Genomic DNA, 12,385 nt, shown 5'->3' on the forward strand with positions numbered 1-12,385 from the left:
GCTCTGCTGAAAGTACTAGAAGAAAAACACATTTCTGAGCAGAGGGGAACTTTAAATCCAACAGCATTTAAGCGTGCAGAGCATCTCGTGGGAAACTGACACCTTAAATCATCATGTTAGAGCAGAAGTAAATGGAAAACAACACAAATTAGTCCCACGAATATTCAGCATATCAGCTTCCTCAAAGATTAAGTCGAGCTACTTCGACCGTGGACAGCTGTGTGATTTACTCCACATTAAAAGCTTCTCCTTCACTTTATCGTCTGCCATTTTAGTCAGATCATCTTACATTTCTGTTGTCCTGACATCAGTATTAGTTACAGCTGCAGCAGCAGCAGAAGAAGTGGTGCTCGCAGCAGCAAATGCAATTATGGTAATATTGGACGATAAGGAGACGAGATTTCATGGCTGACATACATTACATCGAGCATCTTATGTCCAACATAATAAACAGAACCCATAAGGCAGTAAATTAGCCGCAGATAAGCGTTCAGTGGGATGTTAGATCTCATGACCTCCGCAAAGTTCAAAGCACACTAATTAAAAAATCCTCAAGTGAACACAGCATATATCCTTCAAAAAATGCTCACATTGCTCTCACGACTTCATATGGTTTCCTCTAAAGTGGTTTGTTTCATGAATTTTATTTCCGTCCGCGCACAATGACGAGCAAATATGAAATTTGTTAAGAGGGAGCCACACAAGATGCGAGCCGTGCAGCAGGCCAGCGTTTCAAATACTTACACTCGCTTCATTATTAGGTTTGATTTTCCCGACCAGAAGCAGCGTCAGAGACAACACCTTCGACTACTGTCCCACTGTCAGTGTGATGAGGGAGAAAGAGTGTTGGTCAAGTAAGAGGCCGTGATTATTTAAGGTGCACTGTGTCAATTGGGGGAAGAAGTTTTAATAAGAAGAGAAAAGATCTTCAGTGACTTATTTTTTTAAAATCTAATCTAATCTTTTAATCTAAATAAACAAACTCTCTTTGTTTTCATGACTTTTAAAACTGAACTGACCTTAAAGGACAGAACAAATGTAACCCTGCCTTCATTGTTTATTTTTGGCGGACCCCGCCACCTTTCTAGCTTCAAACACATACATCAGAAGGGCAGCAAAGTGTTCTGGGAGAGGTTATTTTTCCTCTGAGAACAGCTTGTTTATCCAGTCATGGAAAAATAAATATCTCCGAGTCCTCTTTGTATTATAGTCTCATTAATATTGTAAATATAAAAAAAAATCTTGTTCTTGAGCTTGTATTTCCACTACAAAACAAGACAGAGCCCTTTTAAGGAAGAGAATGTGACATACATCTGTAAAAGTGGGGGGAGATTTTGATATTGTTTGAATCTTCAGCCATATTGCTTTGGAGCTTATATGAATATATTTATGGTTTGTTGTAAACTCATAATGTGATATAGACATTTTTTTAACATTAAAAATACAACCACCACCACTGTTAAATATTAATCCTACCACTGAGATATACACAGATTTAGGTGTGCTTGGTTTTCTGAACATGCGTAAAACCCTAGCAAGTTTAATTCCTCGTGTAAATATTTATTGTATTACACCTGGTAAATGCTGCCCCAGCTGCTGTTATCCGTGATGCTACTACTAATTGAGAAAATGGCTTCCTAATTTCCAAACTTTATAAGCTCGAATTAACTTTTTTTTCCTCGCTCAAACAAAACAGTGGGAATTGATATCATCACACATGAAGACATGCAACAGAAAGCAACCAAGTTTCCATCGAGCCATGCTGCAGCTCTGTGGTTCATCAGCGTGTGAGCGTGTGTGTGTGTGTGTGTAGAGTCGGCTGATTCAGATCTAATGTATCGAGCTTTAAATAGCAGGCGCGCTGCCTCGAACTCGGGCAGATTACACTCTTTTCAGCATTTTCTTTTTTTGTAAAAGTGTGTGTCTGAGGCGCTCTGTGGTGAGAGGCTGTATGTGTGTGTGTGTGTGTCTCCTTGTGTGTCTCTGTGTACACATACGCATGTTTCTGCCTCACTCTGTGTGTGTGTGTGTGTGTGTGTGTGTGTGTGTGTGAGGAGCGAGGAGTGAATGACTTGGCTCCACATCAAAGGCCCCGGCGAGTCTCTGCATTAACGAGGCCCTTTGTTCCCTGCCTCCCAGATTACAGCACGTCTCTCCCCGTGCTGCCAGTGAGCTGAGTATGTGTGTGTGTGTGTGTGTGTGTGTGTGTGTGTGTGTGTGTGTGTGTGTGTGTGAGAGAGAGAGAGAGAGCGAGGGGGAGATTGTGTGTGGAGGGCACAGTAACCTGTAAACCGGAGGGCAGGGTCTGATCTCCCTCCTCATCCTCGTCATTCTCATCTAATGGAACCGAAAAGAACGCCGATCCAAGAAAACAAGTTGTTCAGTCAGCTTGACAAATCAGCCACATCTCTGGAGGTCTGAAGAAGACTTGAATCTCTTCACGGTTGCTGTTTGATTGTCATGTTTTTCCACATAGAGAGCTGCGTTACGCTCCCTTTATGTCTTTATGTCGTTTATGAATGAATCTCATTATCTGTCTACTCGTTTTAGCGTTACAGACAAAGCTGAGCAGTGTGGAAGTGATGGTGCAGTAGCTGTCTGTATCCTACGGTGGCCCTGAAGGTCAAAACACAACCACGTTTCACAAAAGGTTTCTGTTGTGTTTTGCGAATGTTGTTTGATGAAGTGTGTTTTCTGAAAATCTGACTTGGTTTTGAGAAATGTTGTGTTTTATGACATTTGTTTTTGGAAATGATGTCATGTTTTTAGGCGTTGCTGTGTTTTGTGAAATGTCATGGTTTTAATGACATTGTGTTGTGATGTTCAGGGCCACTGCAGAATCTACTTCCCTACTGCAAAACATGTGCAATGTGGCTCTGATGCAACTCACATAAAGTCAACTGAACTAGGACAACATTAAAAAGTTTCTTTAAAACACTCGATGTATAAAATGAAGGCAACAAAAAACAAACAGCGATCAGACATTTGTAAATGAGTATTGATGAGCATTTAATCTCACTGTGCCTTATTTAAAAAAAAAAAAGCCATTTGTTGAATCTTGACTTGGAAGCTAGAGAGAAAAAAATAAATGCAATCTGATTGTACACACACAAAAAAGGTTTGTTTTATGTTTTATGGATTACTCATCAATCATGTCATCTTACATCTTTGCAAATGCATTCATCTTACTTCACTGTGATCATTTTTTCGTCGCCTTCAAATATTTTCACTTCAGTCGGTGGCGTGAACTGAAGGGCCACAAACATCTCGTCACAAACTAACACATGAAGCGCATGTGTTAGTTTGTGACGAGAACTTGAAGAAAATGAGGCGTTTGACACGAGCAAGTTAGCAAAGTTATCGGCAGCCTGTCATGGAAGACTTTTCAAAAAACAGCCTTTTTTCTCTTCAACCTGCAACATAACCTCGCCTCACCTCAGCCGGCTCGGTGACGCACCGAGACGAGGCTGGCGGTGTGTGTCTGTGTGCATGTGTTAAGTGTGGTGACACGGTGTGGCGCAGGAGCTCTTGTGCTGCTATTTCCAGTCACTATCAGACCTGTTTTTCATAAGCCCGGGCATGATTTGTTAATGCACGGCTTTAAAAAGTTCATGAACTGAAGCAGGCCTGAGTGAAGATGGAGCTGTTCCAACCACAGCTCGCTCGTTTTTTTTTTTTTTCTCTTTTCCTCTGAGCGTGCAGGGAGGAGAGAGCTGTGAAACAGAGATATATAGAGGCTTCAAAATAAAACAACAACAAAAACTGGGGCGAACTTCTCTTACACGGTGACAGATAGCATACAATGAAAAAAAAAAAAGAAAAAGGATTGCACTTTAGAAGAAGATCCTTGGAAAAGATTAGGTGAAATGTATCTGTCAAGTCCTCAGTTGGCGAAGAAAAGAGCAGTTTTATAGTTTGGATCTTCGCTATTTTATTTATCACATGGGTCGGTGCTTTAAATTTGGCCATAAGTACACAAAGATGTTTGATTGTAAATCGATCAAAAAGCTTTTTATTAAGGCGTCGTCGCTGTGTGTTTTTTTTTCCGATGTAGTTGCTGAACTCTTTAAGGCTGCTCTGGACGAGATAAAAATGTACATTCATTACATTTCAGATCTCTGAGTCACGAGAAAAGTGTTTTCGCATCTCCGTCCGCTGATCCCCCTCTCCGCCGAAAGGCCAGCGATGTGTTTTTCAAAGCTCTTCTCCTCGGCTGCTGTTTATGTTTGTTGATCTCACCCCCAAAGCCCTCCGCGGTTCTGTGATATCAGCTCATAAATGTTTGATAAGCAGCTAACGAAGAGGTAAAGGGACGGCACTCTGCTAAATCAAAAGAGACAGACACATTCAAATCAGCAAACACTCAGCAAACTAGAGCCTCATTATCTGGCACAAGATATCAACTTCTCTCTCTCTGTTTTAAAAAGAAGAAATTGGGGCTCATTCTGCTGAGCCTGTGTGCTAAGTTTTCAGTTTTCACACGGATACATGAGAGCTGAAACCAGACTTTGAATTGTGTGCGTGTGAGTGGTTTCACAGGAGAAGGTGCAGGTTGAGTGCCTTGCTCAAGGACATCTGGTAACTGTTGGAGGGAACATTTTTTTCTTCACGGTCCCTTTTTTTTCTGTGCTGTAACCTTTATTCTTGGCGGTGCAGCTGCTACTCATGTCTCCACCTCCGTGTGCCACTACTCAAATAAGTGTTTGAAATTCTGAAATGATTCAAAGGTTTTTCAGCCTCCCACCATCACAGGAGCTACGTGGCTCTCGTTAACCCACGAAAAGTCGACCTCATTATTCAAATAAACTGTTGGACTAATTGAAGAGTACATTTTAAATACAAACTGTCTGCAAAGCAATAATTCAGCTAATGTAAGATGAGTGGAACCAAACATCTGCAGAAGAACTTTTGGCAATTCAAAAACTGAATAACGGAACATCTTCTTTAACCGTTTTCTGCTTTCTGCTCGATGGTTGCCTTGGTTCTGTTAATATTTGAGTCGTGACCTTTAATCTTGCTTGGAACCATTTTATTGTTGGATATTTGTCGGAGGAGGACATGAGTTTACACAGCAGAAAGTTCAACACGATATAAAACTGTTGAAAAGATTTGTTGAGGTTCCACATTGCTGGCTGGATGCTGCCTTCATGGACATGGTTTTGATTGTAGGAAAACTACCAATAAAAAGCACACAAGTGGTTCCAGTTAAGAGCTGTTCGCTTGGATGTGGCTTAACCCCAATGAAAGGACATGATTTAATTACTCTGCAGCTTTAATGCGCCTGATGTTTCCTTAGAAAGCTCAGTATATAATCTTTTTTCGACCAACTGTGATTCATCTTTGAAAAAAAAAAAACATTAAGGAGGAAAACATTTCCCCCCCACCAGTGACTGAGCAATGGAAAGCGACTTATCGAAACGATCTTCTCATTCTCAATAAGTGCTTTACATACTGACGGTGGTGATGATGTTTGCACTGAGGGGTGTCAGGAAGCTTTTTGTCTAAACAAATGTTTGGGTTTGGAAAGATGTGACCCTGTGTCCTCTTATATCACCTATCACCACTGCCTACAGACGACCACACTCATCACAGGTTGCAGGCACCAGTTCAACAGTGTTTAGTTCCCTTGTCCACCCGGGAGGTTTTGGTTTCAGTCCAGTGTCTTTCTGTTTGTCTCTCTTTTTCTTTTTTCTTTTTTTTTTTTTTTTTTGCAGGATTGCCGAAAGCCCACTGGCCCCGATCGTCAAGGAAGAGAATCCATTAAGATTTGGAGTGGATCCAAATGACAAGGTGACGACATACCGCTCAGTATCATGTATCCACTTTAAAGGGTAAATTCACCCAGAAATAAAAAATCAGGCATTATCTACTCAGCCTCTTGCTAATGTAAAATCAGGTGAAGTTTTGAAGAACAAAACATTTTCTGAAGATTTCCCTGTAAATACCGTCTTTTTGAAGACAACCTGTGATCTCAGGCTTCTGAAGATATCTGGAATGTATACCTGACGATCTCCATGGAGCCAATGCTATGTTATTTATTGGTACTTTTCAAACAAGTCCCCATCAAGATCCAGAAATGTCCTGTGCACTGCTTCACCGGACTCTCCATGAATGCAGAGGTGAGTAGATAATGGCTAAATTTAAATCTTTGGGAGAACTATCCCTTTAACAGGAGACCAGGAATCTTTAAAGGGTAGTTGACACATGCGGTTTGCTCAGACTTCACACAGAAAGCCCACCAGAGTGGTGGTTTCGCAAGAGAACTGGCGCAGTTGCAACAAGGCTCTATTTAAATAAGGCGCGTCTAAGAAAACGTAGGTAAACAAAACTAATGATATTCCTGCTCGCAATCCAAATGTTAATTGTCTAACGTACACTCCGCCAGAGATATCGAGGAGAAATGTTTGGTAAATCTTAGGTGGAGGTCTGCGCTCTCCTGACGTCCTGCTAATTTTATTTGAATCACTTTTAAGATTTGGAGAGATAAATCATCCTGTATTTCCCAAGAAAACACAGAGAGAAGGGTGACAAAAACCTAAAACCCCCCCCAAAAAAATTAGATAATTGTCTATTTTTAGTATTAACGCAAAGTCAAATAATGTTTTGCTCTGCTACATTTCCATAATCGTTAGATCAATAAAAACATCTTTGCATCAAACACATTTCCTCTATCAGTTCAACCACAGCAGCCTTTGTCTTGTTCAGATATAGCACTCATGTCTGCGCCCGTGTGTGTGAAGCTCGCCTTCTGAGGTCACAGCAGCCTTACACACGACCTTATTTGGCCTTTCCTGTCAACAGATGAGATCTGATGTCACAGAAGTCATTAGAGTTCAAGGTAAAAAAAAGATGATGAGAGAGGGTGTGAATGAGTGTGAGTGAGTCACAAAAACTCTGGACTGATAAGGCAAAAGGTGGTGTGAACTTAAAATATCACTCTGATCTGACAAGAATAATCAGACGGCTCACAGCATAAAAAGAGAGAGAGAGAGAGTGTGTGTGTGTGTGTGTGTGTGTGTTTGTCTGAGAGAAAGAGACATATGATATGAAGAGGGAGAAAGAGGGAGCGTTTGTAGGTCACAGCGCCTCATAGTATTTCAACAGAGAAAGCATGTGATGAGAGAGAGTGTGTTCATTTCTGGATTGTGCGTTTTCAGTGTATCGGTAAGATTTCATCCTTAGGTGAACCTGTGAACCCATGTGATGAACGTGCGTAACCATCGGAGCAGATATTCATGGGAAACTGATCGAGATCAGAGCGCGGCGAGCTCACGAGGCGGCGTGGCCCGCGCAGGAGAGGTGCCGTCTCTCCGGAAAAACAGCTGTCTATATTTAATCAAGGCGAATAAACAAGGAGTTTAAACAACTCATTTATAATTTAGATTTGCATACATTAAAAGCGCTCATTTTAATCTTTTTATTAATATGCATCGACGATATTGTATAAATATGCAGTTTTATGCAAATACCAGGCCCATTTTCTGTTTGTATTTAATTCTGTTTCCCAGCTGTGGATCATCATTTTCATTCAAGGCAACCGACTCAGATTAAGTCGCGTATTAAGTCACAGCATGGGAGTGTATAAATATTTCTCAATTAAAAACTCTGAAGACCAGCTTCGCTACTGTATCAGCATTAAAAATGCATTGGCATTGGGAGGAAAATAGGGGGAGGCAAGTTACGAGTTGGATAAGAAATCAGAACTTCGAGTCTACATCTTTGAACTGTGTTTTTTTTTTTTTTTTGCTTTTTTTTTTCCTTCCTCTTCCCCTCCTCCAATCAAGTAGTTGCAATAGCTTAACATTTTTTGCTGTTTCGGAGAGTGTTACAAAATCTGGGGGATGTAAGGACCAGCCAGAAACATGCTGTGTATCTGTTATTGATGAGCATGCCGTGCCTTCTGATGTTTTCTCACAGAACGTCCTACATTTTGCTGCCTCTTGCCTGAGCTGCCACTTTTCTGTCCATGCAAATGAGGAGGTTTTTGTTCCAACATGTGAAAACTACCAGCTGAACAATGTGACAGCAGCCGCCACAAAAGGGACTGCTGGGATGGGAGTAAAACTCACAATGCATAATTACCAAACTTATCAGCTAACTTGGTGGTGGTGATGATGATGATGATGATGATGATGATGATGATGATGATGATGATGATGCTCCTCAGACACAGTTACAAGAATCACATAAAATGTCTCATTTTTCTTAATGGAGCAGAAATTAATCACTATAATTGTATGTTCGCTCACGGGGTAACGGTTAATCCTTCATGCAGCGCTCATGGCGAGAAACGGAGGGCGGGGTTTTTCAAACCCGAGAGGCGGCTGATAGGATCCACTCTGCGCCGCAACAGCTGACACAGGCAGCCGTCAAAACAAAGTGAAAGTCAAGTTTCTGTGCAATTGTTATGTGTATTTTGCAAGTAAACTGTCATCAGTTTGATAAGGTAGCCAAATGTGTTGCACGTTGTTAGTGGCTGAAAATGGCCGATGTAAATATAGAAGCGCATATCAGCTGTTTTTATAGCATAGTGGGTCAGCATGTTCACTACATTAATGTTTATGTCTATTGATAGATTTCATGTAGCAATAATAGATTAATAGCAAGGTTAAAAAAAAAAAAGTTCTTATTTATCAATTCATAAATGTTTGTGCGGTGACACTTATGGACTGGGTATCAGTAGAGTAGCTGATGAAGCCAAATTTAGTATTTCTGAATTCAGCGATTCCACTGATGCACCTTTAAGTGATGCTGAAGGTTTGTATACTTAAAATCAAAATCCTGGTGACTGTACGATCATGTGACCTCAACTCAAGCTCCAGTGGAGAATCATGCAGAGAGAGAATCACTGGAAAAACAGCAACATGGACAACATGGCATCAGTGGGATCACTGTCATGTGGAGATAAACCCAGTTTTAAGTCAGTTGGTGACTAAAACATACAAACTGATTCCGTGCAAACTTTGTGTGAAGGATTACAGCGGAGCTCCAAAATAATGACATTGACTAAAATGTCAATATTTTTATAAATATTTCAAAATTCAGTTACTTGTTCACTTCCTTCGAAAGTTAAAATAGCAATATATTAGCAAAAAGTCCTTAATTTGAAAAATATAACGACAATGAATTTAATCAAAAGTAGTTAATGATAAAAAAAAAACCCATTGTACCATTATATATCATACTTCATTCTAATTCCGTGTAAATGTGTATGTAGCATTTCTGCTGTTGCAGTTTAGCGAGGAGGAGCTATTATCAGCTCCTGACCACGAGTCCTGACTGCAGTACTGAGCTCAACTATCAGGATTAACGTTGATTCCCGTTGCTAGTCTTGAAACATGTCTGCACTCAGAATGTTTGAATTTACTCCACAAAATGACAGTGTCCCTTTAAGTACAGTACTTGAGTTAAAATAAATAGTTACATTCATTTCAAACTATTTTACCTTACTTTCCTCTGAAAACTGCTTCTTTATTCAGTTCTTGAAAATTGAATGACTTCTGAGTTTGTATTCTTACCTTATTTATGATTTAATATTAATATTCTGAGTTTGAATTTCCCCTAGAAAACTACATATTGCACATTTGAGTACAGTACTTGAGTAAATGTACTTAGTTACATTCCATCGCTGCTGCTTTAAACCAGAACACACATTTATGATGAGTCCTGACCACAGTACTGAATACAACTACTTATCTTGTTTCCTGTCGCCACTCTTCACACATGTCTGCAGTGAGAGAGTTAGTTTGAATTTCCTCTATGAAACTACAAACAGTACTTGAGTAAATATACTTCGTGACATACATTTCATAATGTTCTACTTTGTTTATATTCTGAGTGAACATTGTTTCCTGTAGCCGGTCTTTACTAACATCTGCACTGATAATGTTAGTTTGAATTTCTTTACAAAACTACTGCACCCCTTTAAGTACGGTAATTGAGTAAATGTACTTAATTATATTCCATCAGTGCTTTTCTTATAATACTGCCTCAAACCAAATGAGTCTTAACATTCTTTCCTGTTGCCACTGTTCACGCATGTCTGCACTGAGAATGTTAGTTTGAATTTCCTTTACAAAATTACGTACAGTACTCAAATAAATCTACTTATTTACATTCTATCACTGCTTCCTTTACAACACTGCCATAAACCAATGAGTCCTGATGACAATACTGAACACAGCCATGAGGATTAATCTTGTTTCCTAGTTTCTACTCCACTCCATACAGTACTTGAGTGAACGTACTTAGTTACATACATTTCGTACTGTTTTACTTCAAAAGTACAGTGTAAATAAAGTATTTGTGTGTGTACACTCAGTTACATTCCATCACTGCTTCTTTTGCAACACTGCCCATTAAATACAGTACTTGAGTAAATGTACTCAGTTACATTCCATAACTGACCTAAACAGCAACACACTATCATAATGACTCCTGCCCACAGTAATGAACTCAACAACCAGGATTAATCCTATTCTCAGTCGCCACTCTTTGCACATGTCTGCACTGAGAATGTTAGTTAGAATTCACTCTACAAAAAAAACTACATACTGCAATTGCGTAAATGTACTTAGTTACATTCCATCACTGCTGCCTTAAATTACAGGAGTCCTGACTACAGTATTGAACACAATCAGGAGGATCAACATTGTTTCCTGTCACCACTCTTCACACATGTGAAGTGTTTGGCTCTGAACCCAGTGAAAGTTTAGGTGGCACCCCTCAGCAGCCCGAGGGTGGGTGGGTGGGGGGACCGCGGGTGTCGTGAACGCGCCCCTGGAGGTCATGAATAAGGCTGCTCGGGCTGAGCTCGGGGAGGCGCTGTCTCTTTAAGAGGCTCAGCCCTCTGCCGAAACAATCGTACAACCCCCCAACAAGTCATCGGACCTGTCAATCATCCGGTCGGCGCCCTTTGATGTCGGGACTCCTCGGCTCGTCTTGGCTCAGATGAGCTGTTAGCCGCTGTAGAGAGACATCAGTCCTCCACAGACAGACCAGCCAGCCGGCCACCGCTCAACTTTTCCTCATTTCTGCATGTGGTGGGGGGTTTCTGCACTTTGGAGGCGCCCCCAGACTGAGGACATTTAACAGCAAACACTCTTTTCTTTATTTAGACTTTTTTTTATTTATTTATTCTTCTTCTTCTTTTTTTTTAAAGTCAATAATCCATCGCAGGGTGAGGAGGGGAGGAAGAAGAAGAAAGAAGAAGAAGAAAGAAGAAGAAGAAGAAGAAGGAGCAGCAGAAGAAGAAGAAGAAGAAGAAGAAGAAGAAGTAGGAGACATGCCTCAGCTCAGCAGCGGCGGCGGGGACGACCTGGGAGCGAATGATGAGATGATAGCGTTCAAAGACGAAGGGGAGCAGGAGGAGAAGATCCAGGAAAACGCGTTCACGGAGAGAGACCTGGCCGACCTCAAGTCCTCCCTGGTGAACGAGTCGGAAATAAATCAAAGTCCGAGCGCGGCGGTAGGTGCCAGAAGCGTGAGTGCGTCTGCGTGCCTGTGTGTGTGTGAGTGTCTGGAGGCTTGTTTTATTTTACACGCTGCTGACAAGCGTTGAATGAGTGCGGAGAGAGAAGCGGGGAGGAAAAAGAGAGAAATGCCTTCAGGGTTACAGTGAGTGAGATTTCCAGGCGAGGCGACTTGGAGGGTGTTTACTTCAGGACAGGGATGCCATATCAGCAAAAAGAAAACGCACAGTAAAGTTGCTGTAACACTCGCGTGGTTGTGTTTCCTCTGAGCTCTCTAACTTTCTTTCTTTATTTTAATATATGGCTCCTTTCCGGGAGTGTCTGACCCCGCTGCGTGTGTGTTTTGTTGTCGGTCCCTTGCAGGCGGTCAGACGGGCGCAGCAGCAGCAGCAGGGCGAGCAGAGGGGCTTCGCGGAGAAACACCGGGAGCATCTCGACGGCGGTAAGAAGGAGCAGAAGGAGAACCACACACACACACACACACACACACACACACACACACACACACACACACACACACACACACACTCTCTCTCTCTTCTTTTAGTAGCTGCTACTATCTCTAAAAATACAGCTGAGGCACGGTAAAGCAGCCCTCCTCCTGCCCCCCGCTGTGTGAGCAGTGTTTTGGTCACGGGGACACGTGTTGCAGCCTCTAAACTTCAGAGAGTTGCGTTCAGGTGTATGCTGCAAAAAGAAAAAAAAAGATGTCCGTCATGTCTGCAGCTCTGCAGCTTTTTTATCTCTCACATCTCTGAAACGTGGTGGAGAGATTTCCTCTGATGCTGTCTCTCATTAGAGCCCCTTCAAGAGAGATTCGAGCAGAAATAAACAGCTCTGAATGTCTATTTTTAGCCCAACCTGGACCCCTGGATGTGTTTAATGTATTCATAAAAAACAGTGAGAGAATCAGC

General features: G+C 41.4%; 1 protein-coding gene across 4 annotated transcripts in view; it reads left to right on the forward strand.

The window, feature by feature from the left end:
• tcf7 (transcription factor 7) overlaps positions 1–12,385 on the forward strand; it is a 119,993-nt gene that overhangs the window by 27,096 nt on the left and 80,512 nt on the right. For 3 of the 4 annotated variants that reach the window (XM_037120109.1, XM_037120110.1, XM_037120111.1), the window contains exons 3-5: positions 5,715–5,790; positions 11,162–11,467; positions 11,835–11,913. In XM_037120109.1, coding sequence (XP_036976004.1) covers positions 5,715–5,790; positions 11,162–11,467; positions 11,835–11,913 — 461 coding nt within the window. Of the gene's footprint in view, positions 1–5,714; positions 5,791–6,055; positions 6,120–6,705; positions 6,839–11,161; positions 11,468–11,834; positions 11,914–12,385 lie in introns of those variants that run through there. The other variant, XM_037120112.1, reaches the window with a different exon arrangement.

The sequence above is a fragment of the Acanthopagrus latus genome, chromosome 13 (genome assembly GCF_904848185.1).
Source record: "Acanthopagrus latus isolate v.2019 chromosome 13, fAcaLat1.1, whole genome shotgun sequence".
Taxonomy (NCBI): Eukaryota; Metazoa; Chordata; class Actinopteri; order Spariformes; family Sparidae; genus Acanthopagrus; species Acanthopagrus latus.